The 17,522-nt window shown below is 43.1% G+C and overlaps 1 protein-coding gene across 1 annotated transcript in view; it reads right to left on the reverse strand.

The window, feature by feature from the left end:
• Nucleotides 1-1,930: 1,930 nt before the first annotated feature.
• Atp10d (ATPase phospholipid transporting 10D (putative)) overlaps nucleotides 1,931-17,522 on the reverse strand; it is a 96,328-nt gene continuing 80,736 nt past the window's right edge. Inside the window, exons 19-23 of the mRNA XM_038330770.1 lie at nucleotides 15,011-15,211; nucleotides 9,352-9,432; nucleotides 8,117-8,221; nucleotides 4,853-5,040; nucleotides 1,931-3,777 (exon numbers count right to left, since the gene is read on the reverse strand). Coding sequence (XP_038186698.1) covers nucleotides 3,450-3,777; nucleotides 4,853-5,040; nucleotides 8,117-8,221; nucleotides 9,352-9,432; nucleotides 15,011-15,211 — 903 coding nt within the window. The 3' untranslated portion in view covers nucleotides 1,931-3,449. The remainder of the gene's footprint in view (nucleotides 3,778-4,852; nucleotides 5,041-8,116; nucleotides 8,222-9,351; nucleotides 9,433-15,010; nucleotides 15,212-17,522) is intronic.

Consider the following 17,522-nt stretch of genomic DNA (forward strand, 5'->3'; position numbering starts at 1 on the left):
ATTTCTATCCTCTCTGCATTCAAATTAAGATTGGAATTTCATAGACAACCTCCATAGGACTTTCCCCATTACTGGGGATGTTCAGTATATATCAGATGACTGAGATTTCAACAACTAGGTCAATTTTCCCACATTTTTTTTGCTTATATGAAAATGAATGAGAACCTTCTCCACTTTGGAGACAAGAAACAAACAAACAAAAAACCAAAAAATCTCCCCAAAAAATGAAAAAAAGAAAAGAGGAAAATTAAATGGTATCCCACCCCCAATTAAATCTGAAAATTAGTCTTCCTATGTTCACCCAAACCAGAAATATATTTCAAAGTGCAGCAAAATGTTGCATGGAAAAAAAACATTTTGCAATTTCCCCCTAATGATGTCTAACATCTGGTGTTGCCATTTTGCCTCATTGATAATTAAAACAAAAAAAATTAAAGTTGCTTTTAAGCACTGGGCCACTTTACACAAATTAATTTCTGAAGCAATTAGTGGGTAAAAGTATTTTTTTCCACTAAAAAGCTTCAAAACACAAACCTTCATACATACCTAATTTAATTAGCCAGACATCAACTATGTAACATCCAAATGACTTTTTGAACAAGAAGGATGTTCTAGAAACTTCACCAGCAACCAGACTGCCTCAGCATTCCGAACAGGGACTACCTACAATTTTATATGTGTATTTTGTACTCTTTTTCTATGTGTCAATATAGTTCAAATCCAAAAAAGTTGTTTCAACCCTTATTTTCCATGTTGTTCCTCTCTCCTCCTGGAACTTGTTGCAAAGAGTGAATGAAGGTTTAAGACCATTGTTGGTACATAATTAACGAAACAATTTTTTAGCCTTGATGAACTCATATTCAGTAAAATATACATGTTCGTATTATTTTAAATAACTATGAATACAATTAAAATGATATTTTTTTCTGGAGGCATATAGACACCAAGTTCCAGGAAGGGGTTATTTCTCTTCTCGCACGGGGTGCCCGGTTTCCTGTCAGCCAAATGTGCATGCTGTCTGCTGGCTCTCACAGGAGCCTGCTCTTTTAGACTATTAGCAGCTTCCCCTTTAGGCTTATGAGCCGCTAATAGAATTCTTTGCTCCTGGGGTACCCGGAAAACATGTCCACAGCGCATTTTTGCGAGTGTTCCTTCTCTTTAGAAACCTCTTATAATAAAATTATATCCCAAACCATTTATTATTCATTTTCTTGGATTCCTCAAAATCTGGTAAAATATTCAAAATATGAAAATACGCTACACCACACATGCTTTGCTGATCTAGCATAAAATTGTTACTCTCTTGTAAATTCAACCTTTCAAAAGCTTTACAAAGACCTCAATCTCCTTAGTCTAGGGGTCAGGTGTTTTTCAGAAGTTTTTACATTAAAAAAAAAAGAAGTTAACCACCAAGTAATTAAACGCACAATACTTTCATAGCAAGATACACAAATGACTGCATCAAGTATATAAGTAGCGTCAGATTTTCTAACACACTGAGTTTGCACCTAATTTATAAACAAAGTTGGGAGGATTTGTGAATTATAGATGTAAGATTATAGCCCCATGACATAAACATTCAATACTTTCCTATATTCCTATGAGTAGATAGATAATTCACATCTTGGAAATGACATTTTGCTTACTCCCTTTTAGCATATTCTTTTACTCTTTAGATTAAAACCTTTTATATGTATATGAGCATCTCTTTAACATTTATTTGGGAAGTGGTGAGCGCAAGGAATGATTTCCAGCTGCTATGGGGATGATGAATAATCAGATATCAAGTGATTTTTTTTTCTCCCATAGACAAAGAGGTTCAAAAAGCATTCTGGTAAAGACATGCCTTAGAATTTTCCTTCTCAGCTCTGGCACCAATTACAGCTGGATTCAGGAAGGAATTATGAGAATGATGACAGCTTTCAATGAATATTATTCATTAAATAATTTATTTAAAAAATTGTAGGGAAGCAGAAGGCAACTTCCTTTAGTCACATGATATTGTCATGGTTGCAAAAATGAGTTAAAAAGGCCATATAACAATAACAGGAGGGTACAGAAGGTTACTTGGACAGTACAGGCAGGAAACGCTAGGCCCTGAGAATAACAGTTTATAAGACTTTGCTGTAGACATTGACTTTTAGCATAGCGATTCATGAAGGGAACTCCACATGACTGGTAGGCAACAGCTTTCAGACGAATACAGAGGTTTTGGAAGTCTTCAACAACAAGAGCTCAGGACCTCACAGTGGCAAACTGACTCTGGTGTAAACTAGTCTCGAGGCACTAAGTGAAGTCGGTGTCCAAGACTTGTCTCAGCAGAAAAAGTGCTACAGACATCTCTACCCTTAAATATGTTAATTTCTCTGAGATCCTTGGGATTCCCACTGAGTGTGGCCTGTATCAGTCTTGACCCACATCACCTTCTGTAGAAGTTACCATGCAGACAGTTGTTGGAGACTGTTTGGAAGCTGATTGTCTCATGTTGGTGTGGGTATCACCTGTTCTGGAATGCAGGAAGTTGCTCACAGTCTGTAGGCTCAGCTGATTGTGTTTCATGACCCATTTGTCTGTGTCCTGATTGACAGCACCTGCATATGGGGTGCTCATATGTCCTCTCTTAACAGCGAACAGAGCAGAAGGCAGCCGGTGCTGCCAGAAACACTGGCCCTATTCTTTTCCTTCCCTATGAAGGCTCTGCTTCAGCACAGTGCTGAAAGGAGTAGATACTCCGTGTGTGTGTGTGTGTGTGTGTGTGTGTGTGTGTGTGTGTGCTAAACACCTTTAGTCAGGGACCAAAGGCTTCTCACAGGAAACAAAAGGCTCTAGGGGATTTGTCTTTAAAATTAACAAGTTTTCCTAATAAAACAGGTTTTTTGCTTGTTTGGTTTCATTTTTTTTGAGACAGGGTTTGTCTGTGTAACAGACTTGGCCATCCTACAACTCACTTTGTAGATCAGGTTAGCCTTGAACTCAGAGATACACCTGCCTCTACCTCCCAAGTGCTGGTTAAAGATGACCTTCTATAATGAGCCAGCTTTAAACGTATGTTTTTCCCTCTTAAATTAAAATTCAGGTTGGATCTCAGTTAAATCATTTTCCAAATGCATGAGACTCACCTCTAAAATAAGTATATTTCAAATGAATTCCCTTTGATATTGCTTGCATTTATAAGACAACTGAAATTCCTTTACAAAATCTAAAAAGTTTCATAAAAACAACATATGATCCTGAATTAAATATTCCACTTCCCTGAACTCTGCTCAGGTCAAACATGATCACTTGTTTACCAATGTGCAAACAGGCACACAGTTGCAGACATGGTGTTGGGTTTTCCACATTTAACAAAATGTTGATATCCCTAGTACTGAAACACAGGCAATCCTCCCTTCTGAATTCTTCAGAATTTGAAAGATTACCTGCAACACTAAGCAGGGTATCCTGTGTTTTTAACATGCTGAAGGTTCAGTCATCTTTGAGGCACCTGGTTCAGAGTAGCCAAGATCTAGCACAGTCTCACATGTAGGGAAGTTTTCTGGCTCATCGGCACATGCTGTTGCTGACTTCATGGCAAGGGCAGCAGAAGGACCAGGCACAGGTCTCCCTGACTCAGCAGCTGGTTGAGTGGCATACTTGGATACCACTTGATTGGCCTTTGCAGTCCCTGTCCACTTCTTGAGAGCTTCTGCCCTCTCCTCTGGAGCGAGTCTGTCAAAGCATTTGGCTCTCAGAATGGGAGACGGAAACACAGATCCCTGAAGCACTCGGTATAGAAACCTAGGTAACAAAAAAAAAAACCACAGAATTATGTTCACTTCCATTGCATCATGGGACCCGATGGGACCTTTTAAAAAGAAGTAAAGGAGTCTGGTAGGCACTTGGCTTCTGAGATAGCACAAGTAAGTAAGGTATAAAATGGAGATTAAAATAATTTTAAACCTAGCATGGGGATGAGCCTCTATAATCCCAATACTTGGAAAGTTAAATTGGAGGGATAGCCATGAGTTCAAAGTCAGCTTAAGCTTCACAGTGAGTTCCAGGTCTGCTTGGACTATTATACAAGACCATGATTTTAAAACTCAGCAACTAAAAATATTTAATAAATTAATATTTGTAAAGCAAACAGCAAGTACTCTCTATGCTTGCCAAATAAGCATAAAGGCCCCCCTCTTCTATTGTTACAATGACAATAAATTGTAACACGAGTTTTGTGGGGGAAAGCATTCAAGGCACAGAAGATGCGTAAGTGAAGGAAGGTGGTTCCTGTTAGCAGACCCATAGCCTTGGCCCACAGGAAGCTTCTGGTGGCCTGAGATAGATGATGTTCACTATAACAATATAATTGGGGAGCCTTTAGTTGGTGGCAAGGCTATGAGGGGTTTGCTCTTCCACCTTGCCGTTCGTGGTGAAGCATTAAAATTTCATCCTCGGATAAGAATCACCAAACCTGCTAGTACCTTGATGTGGAACTTCCCAATGGCCAGAGCTCTGAGTTAGTACATTTCTGTTTGTAAGTTAACTAGTTTAGGCATCTATGATAGCTGTAAAAAACACAGACCAAAGCAAGGGCTCCGGGGATGGCAGAGGGGTCATGGTAGGTTCTTGGATAATCCCATGAGGCAAAGTTTCATTCTTCCTGTGAACTGTCAATCAGATTGGACTTCTCCACGACAGAGAAATATATGTCTTCACTTGCTTAATCTAGTCCTGTTCTATGGTAAAACTGAAACCAATATTTAGCTAGCAAGTCAGCTGATTTCTCACTACTGAGCTAGGTGGTCTGTCATTCATTCTTAGTGGTTACCTGAAACCACGTACTTAATTCTCTTGAGGAAAAAAACCAAAGACACACCTGGGCAGAAGAGCTACGCAGGTTGTAAGAAAACAAACTAAGTAGAACACTGGGTCCAGCATGTGCTTCTGCATAATCCAGTAGGGGTTGGATGGTGGGTTACAAGTCACACACAAGGCTCCGAAAGCCAAGGCAAAGAAAAAGTAGGACAAGATGCTCCCAACCATGACCAGCATGTGGATCCAAGTCTGCAAGACAAGAAGGGCCAGGAAAGGAGATGCTTACTGGTGACGTATTGCAACCTAGCAAAACCCGCTCCAATAAAGAAACAGTGCAGTAAACTCTGGGTGGTTCATTTTACACACTTACCATGTAAGACACAAGATACCAAGGGCAAAAGGGAAGGGCATCATTCATGAGTGGCTCATGGCGCTGTTTGAATTCTACAAAATTAACTGTGAGTGGGAGATTCTGTTGACTGGTTTAGTTTGTATTCTCCATGTACAAGGAGATATTTGGATTTCCTTTTCTTTTTTTTTTTTTTTATATAGTTATCACTCATTGATCTGCTTACAGAATTACCTTAATTCAGCAATCTTCAAACTTCAGTAATTCACATACACACAGTAGGCACTACATTTGCTCGGTCATACTCTTACTCTCCCTTAGTCAGCATTCAAGTGGCTTGCGTCTCTCTACTCCCTTGGTATGAAATGAAGTCGAATGAATGAGAAGGGCCGTTTAGAACTCTCAAGGTAGACTCTCATAAGAGCTGCTGTGCCTTCCTCCCGGCTACCTGGGGCAGCACGCACCATCCCCACAGTGTGATGCTATTGGTGTGTATACACTCTCTTTGTAAATCTCTTTTCTAGGCCTGTGATTTTCAGATAAGACCCAACTCACTCTTATTTCATTTCCAATTATGCAAGGCATTTCCCCACAGTAGGTGCCTTCACAGAAGTCACAAAGATTGTTCCTATTTTATAAAATGTAGAAACTGCTCAGAAAGTGTTGGTTAATTCCTTGCTTAAAAATGGCATGCCCCAGAACAATGGGTCCTTCCTTCCCTTCCCCACTACCCTTCCCCCTCCCTCCCTTCCTCCCTCCCTCCTTCCCTCCCTTCCTCTCTCTCTCCCTTCCTCTCTCTCTCCCTTCCTCCCTCCCTCCCTTCCTCTCTCTCTCCCTTCCTCCCTCCCTCCCTTCCTCTCTCTCTCCCTTCCTCTCTCTCTCCCTCCCTTCCTCCCTCCCTTTCTCCCTTCCTTCCTATCTTCTTTTCTTACATGTTTTTTCTTGCTCCAATGCCCCCCTTCTATCTGAGCACTACTCTAGTCTCTTTCCTCTGGTTTTGTGCTTTTGAAAGTGAGATCGTGACATCACAGCCCACCACTGTACATGAGTTGGCCTAAGGAAGTGAACGTGGAGAACACTGGGTAAAAGTGCCCAGGAAGTGGGAGGTAACCACAGCACAGTGAGAAAGAGTGTGAAGGACATGTGTTTCAGAAGCTCCAAGTGGCTGACTCTTCTGGAAAAGACCCTGCAAAATCCATGCACTCTGCTAGGACATCCTACGGCAGGAAGGGCGATTCTCTAGGAAGCGCTTCTGTGCAGACACTATTGCGTTTCTAGCTTTCATGCCCCTTCTTGGAGAGGACACTCAACACTGAGCACAGTGCTGGCCACACACTCCTCTCATGCTGAAGCCTGTGGCTAAGGCCAGGGAGACAGGATCCCAGCACCAGCAGCTAGGATGGTAGCAGAGTGAGGCAGAAGGAGAAGAAAATGTATGCAGTCGGTTCAGACCAGTGTGGATCCTGGCCAGTGCATCTGTTCGTTTCTGCTCTCTGGCCCTCCGCTGACTCCTTGAGATTTTGTTTGTTGGACCATGGTTCCTCAATATAATTTTCAGGACATTTCTATTTGCTTATGTTATCCAGAATGGACTGCTGTTTCTTCCAACCAGGGAACCCCAACTGGCATACCTAATGTGTCAGTTCCTCTGGAACACACATATGTCAGAGCCTGTGGCATGTCTTTTCGGAGAGCCAAAAGTATCTCTAACAATGGCTTAAAAGTTAAGCAGATGCCCAGATGAGACCAAACATTATAGTTTTTTAATTTGGTTTGGCAGATCCAGTATTTGCATATATTAACATTTTATTACATTTGGGGCTTAGGATTTAGTTATAGATCATTACACATAAGCAAAGCAAATGATGCCAAAAATAAATCTTTGGTCCTACTTTATAACTTGTTAAAAATAATTTGATGATATAGCATTGTATATCTTGAACCATAGCTTCATTCAGCGAGTTCCTATTTGAAATCCCTTTACCTTGATGCTAAATAAACTCCCAAAGTGGTCAGGTGCCTAGCTACTCACCCATGTTGGTTTTTTGAACACTTTCTCTGAGTCAGTCTTAGCTCTCACAATGAAACGTTTACACGGTGCACAAAACAGGCATGAACCCTGACCTCACACAGACTATAGTTTGATGCAGAAGATAAACCTGAATCAGATAACTCTATAATGAAATAAATAACTATAAATTCTATTTAATCTTATGAACAAAAACAAGAGAATAAAATGAGGTAACAGATGATTACAGAAGGGTCTAGAGGCAAAGAGAGCTTGCTAACGCACACAATGATCTAAAGGAATATTCTGAAGTTGGTAAAGAATCATGAATACAAGGGAAATCTAAAAAGTATCTCTACTAATAGACAACAGTAAGTAGCAAGGTTCCGATGTGATAATGAACTCAATGCATCTGAGAAGCTGAGAAAGAGAAGGTGGAGCCAGCCCTTGAGTGCGCAAATGAGGTGGGCACAGGTTAGGAGTCTCCCTGTGTGATACTAGGGAGAGGAGCTTTACTGGGGGTTTCAAGTCCACCCTAAGCATAAGAAGAAGATATAAAGGATCTTTGCCCAAAGAAACAAAAACATTTTGTATCATCTTGGGGCATAAAGTCCTCATTTACTAAAGTCAACGGGAGTGAGGGTTTTGGCACGGAAGGTCACTGACTTTAGTGTGCAGCCATCACACACTAAAAGCCTACTATGCACAGCTGGTGTTTCCTGTCCCCTGTCTCTCGTCTATGAAGTACTTACCGGTGACAGAAACAAAGACACACACAGGGGCTTTTCACTTCCCGGCACTCGGCATCATGGGACCCAGTGACCCTCAACTTTACACAGAATGACCCTTTTCCTACAGGGCCATGACTCTTAGCAGCCCTGAGCTTACAGCCACAGAGGGCTTGGCAGGCCCGCTGCTAACAGAAGACACCCCCCCCCCCCCGCCCCAGGCAGAGGGGAAACACTCACCAAACTCTTGCTTTCGATCACCAGATGGAGGAGAATGATGAACAGAGCTGATGTGTTCAGGGGATTCCCAAACGTAAAGATGTCAATGTCAGAGCCCCGGTAGGTCTACATGGAGAGGGCAGCAGGAGGTGAGGGTGAGGGCTGCACACACTTGGTGTGTGACATTGTATCTACAGCTCAGATGTGGCCTGCATCGTCTCTACGGGAATTCAATTAATCAACTGGCCACTTAGGAAAAACGAGCATTCTCAGAAAAGAGACGGACTCTCCCGCATACACTCTCTATCTACATTTTGAACTTTTAGGTGGAATATTCCTCTTCATTCAGAATCACCATTGATCTTTCTGGAAGCTTTTGTTCATGTTTTCAGCTCCAACAGGCACACAAACTCATCGAATATGTTCCACTTAAGAAACCATGGAAGCAGCTGTTGTAACTACCCTATACTGATACTTCTAGGTAAATATCCTGTCCCTCTCACCGATGCATCTTCAAGTCCTTATGCTGGTTCTCAAATGATCCAGTTCTCTGTTCTCTCAGTATCTTTTTCTGAAGGCGCTTTCAGCTGCTTTGTCTAAATTCTCTTGCAGAGCAATATAGCGAGAATATGCAAGCGAGCTAATTCATGTGACTTCATCTGAACACGGCACAGAACTGTCAAGCTAGTGAGAATCACTATTTTTACTCTCAGTGCCGTACTCTGTCGACACACTCTGTCATCACAACGTGCTTCTTTCTGGAAGGAACAAGGCGCAGACAGCTGCACCGGCTCTCCTGCGCTTGGTGCCAGTCTAAACTTTTAAGATGATCTTTTACATGTTCTTTGCTTGGTTCGTTCCTTCTTAACTTATCTGTAAAAGGTGGTTTTTATTAAGTTCTGAAGATATTCCTTAAAGGTACTTTAATTTAACATTCTGAGTCTTAGCCTGATAGAATTAGCCCAATACTCACTGATAGAAGCTCTTCTTTTTCTGATATTGCTTAATGATTTTATTGTCTAATTTATTTATATGGACAGAATTTAAATTTTATTTAAGCCACTGATGAAACTTAGTAGACAGCTGAGTGTTAATAAGAGACCCAAGAGAAATCAACTAAGTACATAATTGAACCCATTACCTAACATACCATGAGAGGTTACATATATCAGTTAACTAACAGTTGACGGAAAGCAATGTATGCGGAAACATCACTAATTCATGAATGGTGAATACACCAACAAACAAAGACTTACAAAGTAAGGCACAAAAAAGCAGACCAGACTTTGGTAGAAGGCATCCAGCAAGGTGATCCAGAATGTGAGAGGTACGTATGCCTGGAAATGAAACACATGTTGGAGAGGGAGCAAAATTAACAAGGGTCAGAGCAAAACAATAACCTGCTGGTCCTTCGGTCTTATTTCATAGTGCATGGTAGAAGAATGCAGGCAGCGAGCTAAGACATGTTCACTGTTGCATGTGTCAGGAAAAGTACCAAACCACAGGAACTCTTATTTAACTTACTTGATCCATTTCTTTAAAAATCTAACTTTATTTTTAGCTTTTTGAGGGTTTTTCGCAATGGTTTCCAGAGCGGCTGGATCAACTGTTTTGTTGCTCTTAGCCATTCTGACTTGGGTAAGATATACAAATGCATATATGTATGTGTATATATATGTATATATGTAACAATAACAACTAGAGAAAGAGAGGCCATGATTTTGAGAGGAGGGGGGTGGGAATGGGAAAAATGGAAGAACGAAAAGGAAAGAGAAAATAATGTAATTATATTTTAATTAAAAACATAAAATCTATTTTATCATGGATCAACATGTATGTATTCATGCATGTGTGTCCATGTGTGCTGTTTGCATATGTGTAGACAAGCATGAGTGTTTGTGTATGTGCATTTGTGTGCCCGAATACATGTGTTTGTGTGTACATGTGTGTGCCTGTGTACATGAGTGTGCACGTGTATCACGGATTAACATGTATGTAATCATACATGTGTATCCATGTGTGTTGTTTGCATATATGTGGACAAGAATGAGTGTTTGTGTATGTGCATTTGTGTGCCTGAATACATGTGTTTGTGTGTGTATGTGTGTGTGCTTGTGTACATGAGTGTGTGTGCACAATGTGTGTGTATGTGTGTGTGCATGTGTGTGCTACTTCTGCATGGGACTGATTGAACTACTGGTCACACATGTCAAATATGTACTCTGTTACTGAGCTACATCCCTAAGTCCTTCTGGATCTAGTAAATACCTGAAGCAGATCTAGCTCTGTCCACTGACCAGAAAGTACTATTCAAAAACCTAAACAAATCTAGCACTTATATCTTTACTTATACTATTCCCACACCCTGCCCCCGTTACCGTCAGATCTGTTTATGAATGGATGGATAGTCACTTTAATTGACTTCTATGCTTTTCTTCGTAGCCCTCAACCCAATCTTCCCATATGTTATACAGTGAATATAAAATCTCCTCCAATCATCTTACACTTTCAAACTTGGTCCCAGCTGCTGGCACTGTTGGAGAAGTTTTGGAATCTAAGAGTGGGGCCTGGCTGGCAGAAATCAGTCACTTCGCTCTTGTTGCCTGCCCAAGTGCAGAGTCTTTGCCTCTCCCTGTATGTCTGTACCCTACCCCGTTCCTCCCTCCTTCTCATCCCTTATAATAGGAACACACACACACACACACACACACACACACAAACTGTAAGGTAAATAAACCCTTCTTCACTTTATAGGCTCTGTCAGGTATTTGGTTATAATAATGAGAAAAGTGGAAAAAAAGCTACAGAACTAGCAGAAGGAACTAAAATCATCAGGGAAGTGCAAATTAGAACCAATTTTTGATTCTGTTTCACACTAGTAAATGGCCATGAGCAGGAATACAAATACCACAGATGGCGGAGTGACTATGGGGAGAGGGCATGCTTATTCACTGTTGGCTGAGTTCTAAAGTCATGCAGCCACTTTGGAAATCAGGTTTGAGGTCTCTCAAAAGGCTAGAAATAGAACAAGTCTATGACCCAGCTTTAGAACTCCCGGGGAAACCCCCAAGTAATTTACTTCAGAAACACTTGCAAGTCCATGTTCATCGCTGCTGTATTTACAAGAGCTAGAACACAGACCTAGCCTACATGTTCACTGCCGACAGATAAGGAAAATGTGGTCCATGTCCACAGTGAACACTGCTGAGCTGTAAAGAGAAAACAAAATCGTAACATCTACAGGCAAACAGATGGGACTTCAAAAATTATATTCAGAGAGGCCACTCAGGCTCAGAAGGACAAATGCCACACGCTCTCTCTCATGCGGTTTCTAGCGCTGACTCTTGTTTTTGTGATCAACTTGGAATACATGTGGAGCCACCTTTTCCTCATCTGTCTATACTGGGACTCTGCCCACAGGATTGTGCTTTATCAGCCTGGTTAGCTTAACAGAACACTGTGTTCAAGGAAATGACCGCAGGATTCAAGGGCTGGACCCCAAGAACAAGATGGACTTAGTCTCAGTCTATACAAACTGGCCTTTGAGACCCTCCTGTAACACATTGGTCTCCTCTCCACTCCTTTCCCAGAAGACACGGGATTTAGCTGGGGCCAGGGGTGTGTGTGTGTGTGTGTGCAGGACCATGTTCAGTGGCTCCTACCACACCGTCCGGCATCTGGGCCTTGAACTACAAGGCAGGCTGGATGGCTTTAGGGAAGCTCATGTAGTTGTTTGCTTTGCGTGGTCTGTGCTAGTAAAGGGCTCTGCAGATCTCCTCCTGCTGCAAGCTGAGCATGTGACTCTGCTTTGTCGGCTGTTCCTGTTGGTGTGGACACTGAAGCAGCCCCCTCTCCAAGTCAAAATAAAGTTTAAGAAAAGAGAAGCATCATTTAAAATCCTTTCCTCAAATTTAGGTTTCCAGCCCTGTTGGGACTACTGAGTCCTGGCCTTCAGCTGCTCTTTCCTCCTAGAGCCTTCTAATTGAAGTTACTAGACGCTGTGCCTAGCTTAGAGGATCAGAGGATGGGATTTTCACCTGTTGGCCATTGACTGCACTGTATTTAAGCCTACATGGTGGTAATAAAAAGGGGCTTTGGTATCAGTGTTTAAAGGTCTGTGTGTCTGTCTGTCTCTGTGTGTGTATTCTCAGCCTCCAGCCCCTTGCCCAAAGCTCGCAAACTGGGTTCTACCGCCCAGAGCGCAGACACAGGGGCGCGGTGCGCGACACAGCCCGACTGTTCAAAATAAAAAATACTGAGTTCTTAATGCGGCTGGAAATACTGTTATGTGTTAGCTTCCTTAGTCCTACAGCTTTTCCAGAAGGTAAACAAACTGAACCATGGCAAGGTAACACAAGGTCACACAGCAGAGAATCAGAATCGCAAACACTCCATTATTCCTAACCCATGCTGATCTGTGTTAATGTCTTCAAGGTAGCCCTCGGGGACCAGCACACAGATTTCTGATGGCTAATCTCACTCTGCTCTGTCCAGTGTTTCCAGAGAGACCCGTCCCAAACCACCCATCTGCTTCAGCTATGTCCCTGGGAATGACACACGTCCCAGGACTGGGCAAGAAGACATTTCTAGCTTTGGTGATGAGTACCAGAGAAGGTAGACATTTATAATTGCTTAGAGGAAAATACACTGTTCCCATTGCCCTGGGTTTTGCAGCTGTGTATGTTAATACATTTCTCTTTTGTTTTTTTTTTTTGTTTTTTTTTTTTTTCATGTTATCAAAAGAGATTGCAAATTTATTTGAGCAACCACAAATCAGTAATTATAAGAGGTCACTTGCCACGCTATGCCCAAGCTGCCCTGTCCTAGTCATGATAAGAAGTCACTGGCCACGCTGTACCCAAGCTGCCCTGTCCTAGTCATGATAAGAAGTCACTGGCCACGCTGTACCCAAGCTGCCCTGTCCTAGTCATGCCGACAGAACACTGGCCTTGAAGTTATGTTATTGGATAAATGCATTGAAAAGGAAGGTGAAAAACTGGGCCAGGCTGGATCCCTTCAGAATCATCTCTGGTGATACCAGCTCTTTGGAAATGGGTATCTATGGTTTTCCAGACAACCGTGGTACAAGAGAGGTCTGCAAATTGAAATTTTATCACATCAGTGCATCCAGCAACTGACATTTGCCAACACCAGTGATGCAAATGGCACGGGACGCCTAGCCACTCCAGAGTTCCTGGTTCCTTCAGGGGGATCGTCTCTGCGCTTCAATCTGTCCTACACACCCAGATCACACCGTCTATGATTACTAGCCCACTGTCCACTGTCCTGAGAGAAGGAGCTTCTCATTTCCTGCTGGATTCCCTCGGGCTTGGAGCATCTACCCCCATTGCTCTCCACAGGACAGCACTGTTCATCATCCACCTGAAGGCCGTCTCAGAGATCGCTCTGTCACCTCTGGGGAAGATACAAAGAGCGGGAGAAGGAAATTCCAGAGACCCCTTAGCATACGCTGCCTAGGAGATACTCAACTCGTACATTTCTCTTTTGCATCAGGTTAACCTGGGCCATTTCTTTTCTTCTTTTTCCCTCTTTTTTTCTTTACCCCTTTCCCTCTTCCTTCCTTCCTTTTTTTCTTTGCCCATTACAAATGTGAGAACTCTGGCAATCACATTCTTAGCGCTGGAACACGTGACACTTGGGGCTGCTCAGCCTTGCCCACACACAGGTGTCTAAGGCTCCTCGCCCTCCTCTGTCAGGAGCCTCACAATGAATGTGTTTACAGCAACCGTTTACATCTGGCCTAAGCACCACAGGGGAAACCCAAGGATTAAAGGGACCATCAGAGCCCTTCCTGCCACACAGCACGAAGGCACACCTGCACACCTTGGGCCTGGATGTTGAGATTAAACTGCAGCACTCACTAGCTCAACACCAAGAACAGGCTGCTGAGGGCAACTCCTTGTGCTTGGCTTGTGCCTCCTACAAAGAAGAGAAAACGGCAGACCTGCCTTGCAGGATATTTGGTGGATTAGATCAGGTAAAGCACTTCGAACAGTGTCTGCCATCCTATAAGTTTCCTGTTACATCCACGTTGGCCATTATTAATCTTGCGAACAATGAATCAGGAACAAGAGTATTTAGACAGCCACCCTAGTTGGTAGGCTACCCTGCCTACTATCCACAGTCCTCCAGGGAAGGGATAATAAGGGAGCAACAGAAGCAGGGAAGCAGGCGAGAAGCCAGTGCTGAGCCAGAACCCAGAGATCAGTGGGGTGGAGATCACTTCTGTCCTGTGTGACACCAGACTTAAGAACCAGACTGGGCTGGTTTCACATCCTGGTTCTATCATTCATTAACTCTGCAAGTCTGGGGGAAGTTACTTAATACATTTGAGGTGCAGATTCCTCAATTTGGAATGGGAAAAACACTAGATTCTTTCTCAAAAAGCATCTGTGTGGAGATGAATGAGGCAGGAAATGTTTGCTGGGTACTGTAACAGGTTGTGTGCAGTGGGCTTAACAAACGTCAGCTGCCATCAGCAAGGTCACGAACTCTGAATTTCATCTGATAAGTGAACTTTTTAAGATGTGCTTGATACCACAAGTCACTGACTTAACATCTGCCATGTGAGAATAGAGCAATGGTTCCCAACCTGTGGGCTGTGATTACTTTGGGGGGTTGTATATCAGATATCACAGTACAATCATAACAGTAACAATTATCAAGTAATGATGGAATAATTCTATGGTTGGGGGGTTACTACAACATGAGGAACCGTATTAAAGGGTCCTGGCATTAGAAAGGCTGAGAACCACTGGTATAGAACATCGGAAGCAACCAGGCATGTTAAACAACTGTCCTGACTATCCTATAATGTATGGTCTCAACTGACTGGAGTCACGCTGGCTTTCAGCAGGTATTGCATCTGCTGAAAGGTTTCTGTTGAGCTCTTACCTCTGACCTCTGACCGCTCTGGTAAAGTTCCGGCAGCTGCAGGAGGGTTTCCGCGGATACGTCTTTCTCCAACACGCCATATATGATCGGAGGGACAGAGGTGAAGAGGAGGTTGAAGAAGATCAGAACCCAATAGTCAGTCATAGATGTTCCTGAAAACCCACAGAAGAACTGGTACCAGAAAAGGAGGTTCACATAGGCCTGGGGACACAAAGAAAGACGTTCAGAGCTTAGAGACATCACTGCGCACTCTGAAGACTTCCCACACTGCACGTCTGAGTCCTGGGCCTTCAAACACCCTTCAGATTAGTCAACCACAGATGAAGAACACAACTTGCCATGGTGGTCTTTAATAATGTTTTCTTTTTAGTGAGTATTTTAGCAATATTATACACATCCTCACACCAGTACTACGTGGTGCTGGTACTATTCTAAATAATTTACAAAGAATTCATTTACTCTTCATAACGACTTGGGAATTCTGTTGTTCTTATTTTAAGATGATGAACTAAACACTTCTGTGCCCTCAAAGTACATGCATGCAAATCTTAGTCTCCAGTGAGACCATGTTTAGAGGGGAGGTCAGATGGTGAAGTCATTAGGTCATCGTGGTAGAGCCTGTGTGCACGGGATCAGCAATCACAAAACAATGCACTCTGAAGACTTTCCTCTCCCCAGAGAGGGTGTAGCCAGAAAGGACCATTACCAAAGCCCAACCACACCCACTCCCTGATTTTGGACCTCTGGCCCCTAGACTGCTGAAAATTTCCATTGTTATTATTACGATACTTCATTATTACAGGCTGAATAAACTAAGTCATTGAGACCCAAAGAGAGTATGAAATTTGCAAAAAGGTATCCAGCTACTTATGTGCCATATAAGTGGTGTGGGAGGTCCTTCTGCTTATGTGTTGATTTTATTGGTTAATGAATAAAGAAACTGCCTTGGACTGTTGATAGGGCAGAACTTAGGTAGGTGGGGAAAACTGGACTGAATGCTGGGAGGAAGAAGGGCAGAGTCAGAGAGACGACATGGAGCCGCTGCCAGAGTCAGACATGCCAAAACTTTGCCGGTGCCACTGCCAATGTGGCGATACACAGATTAATGGAGATGGATTAAATTAATATGTAAGAGTTAGCCAATAAGAAGCAAGAGTGAATGGGCCAATCAGCGATTTAAATAATACAGTTTCTGTGTGATTATTTCAGGCCTAAGCTAGCCAGGTGGCTGGGAACCAAGTGTCTCTCTCCTCCAACATATAAGTGGCAGAGTTTCCGCTCTAGATAAATGGAACAAAGGTGAGTGTCTGGCTCGGAGAAGGTATGCACACATTTGTCTTTCCACCTCCCTGCCCACTTATTTCATAGCAGTTAAGTGGAATGGTGTCCGAAGGGTGGCTAACATCCAGTTATCTTGAGACTGACAGGTTCCCCAAGCGTGGGATTCTCATACTTAAATCGGATGGTCCTTTGGAAAACAGGGGGAGGTGACTACCCTAGACATCAGTCTTTCCCCTTAGTACTGTATCTTTAACTTAACCAGTGCAGCAAAATCCCTTTGCTCTCAAGCAGGGCAAAGAGAGGAGCACTGGACTGAGGGACTGAGGTTCTGGGGTTGTCTATTATTTCAGGGGACATCTGCTGTTTGACTGTCACCTTCTGAACCTCTGCAAACTCTGGTTTCATCCTGTGTACAATCAATTTATATTACCTCAGGACTAAGAGTCAAAAGTCAGTTAGGGAGTGCCCACAACCTATGACAAGTCTAACGCATATTAAGATATTGGGGGCCGGGTGGTGGCGGTGCATGCCTTTAATCCCAGCACTCGGGAGGCAGAGACAGGCAGATCTCTGTGAGTTCGAGGCCAGCCTGGTGTTCAAGGACAGGCTCCAAAGCTACAAAGAAACCTTGTCTTGAAAAACAAAAACAAAAAATGGGGGGGGGGTGTCAGTTGTTAGCTTCTTTAGCACTCTGATCATGAGTATGATGATGATTGCAAGGCCTTCAGCTCAGACTGGCTGCCAGTTCCATCCAGGGCAGCCAGCTTCCCATGTTTCCCAAGAGACCATCCAATTTTAGCCAGAGAGTAAACTTCATTTACTGTGTGTGTGTGTGTGTGTGTGTGTGTGTGTATGTGCGTGTGTTTGTGTGTGTAATCACACACAATGTGTAGGTAGGGTGCATGTGCACACTCTGTGTGTAAGTGGAGACCAGAGGAAGGCATCAGTATCCGCTCTGTCACATTCTACCTCACTCCTTTGAGACAGGGTCTCTCACTGGACCTGGAGCTTGCACAGTTAGCCCCAGGGATCTCGACTCCACCCACATCAGTGCTGGGGCTACGGGAGCAAGTGAGCAAGCCAAGCTTGTTAATGTGAGTTCCGTGGATTTGAACTCAGGTTATCTCCTCCGCTCAGCACTTACCCACTGAACCATCTCCCCAGCCTAACCTCAGTATCCTGAACCTCCTGCCTCTCCACTGAGGCTGTGAAGATACAGGCGTGCATTTAT

Source organism: Arvicola amphibius, chromosome 1 (genome assembly GCF_903992535.2).
Source record: "Arvicola amphibius chromosome 1, mArvAmp1.2, whole genome shotgun sequence".
In the NCBI taxonomy this organism is placed as follows: Eukaryota; Metazoa; Chordata; class Mammalia; order Rodentia; family Cricetidae; genus Arvicola; species Arvicola amphibius.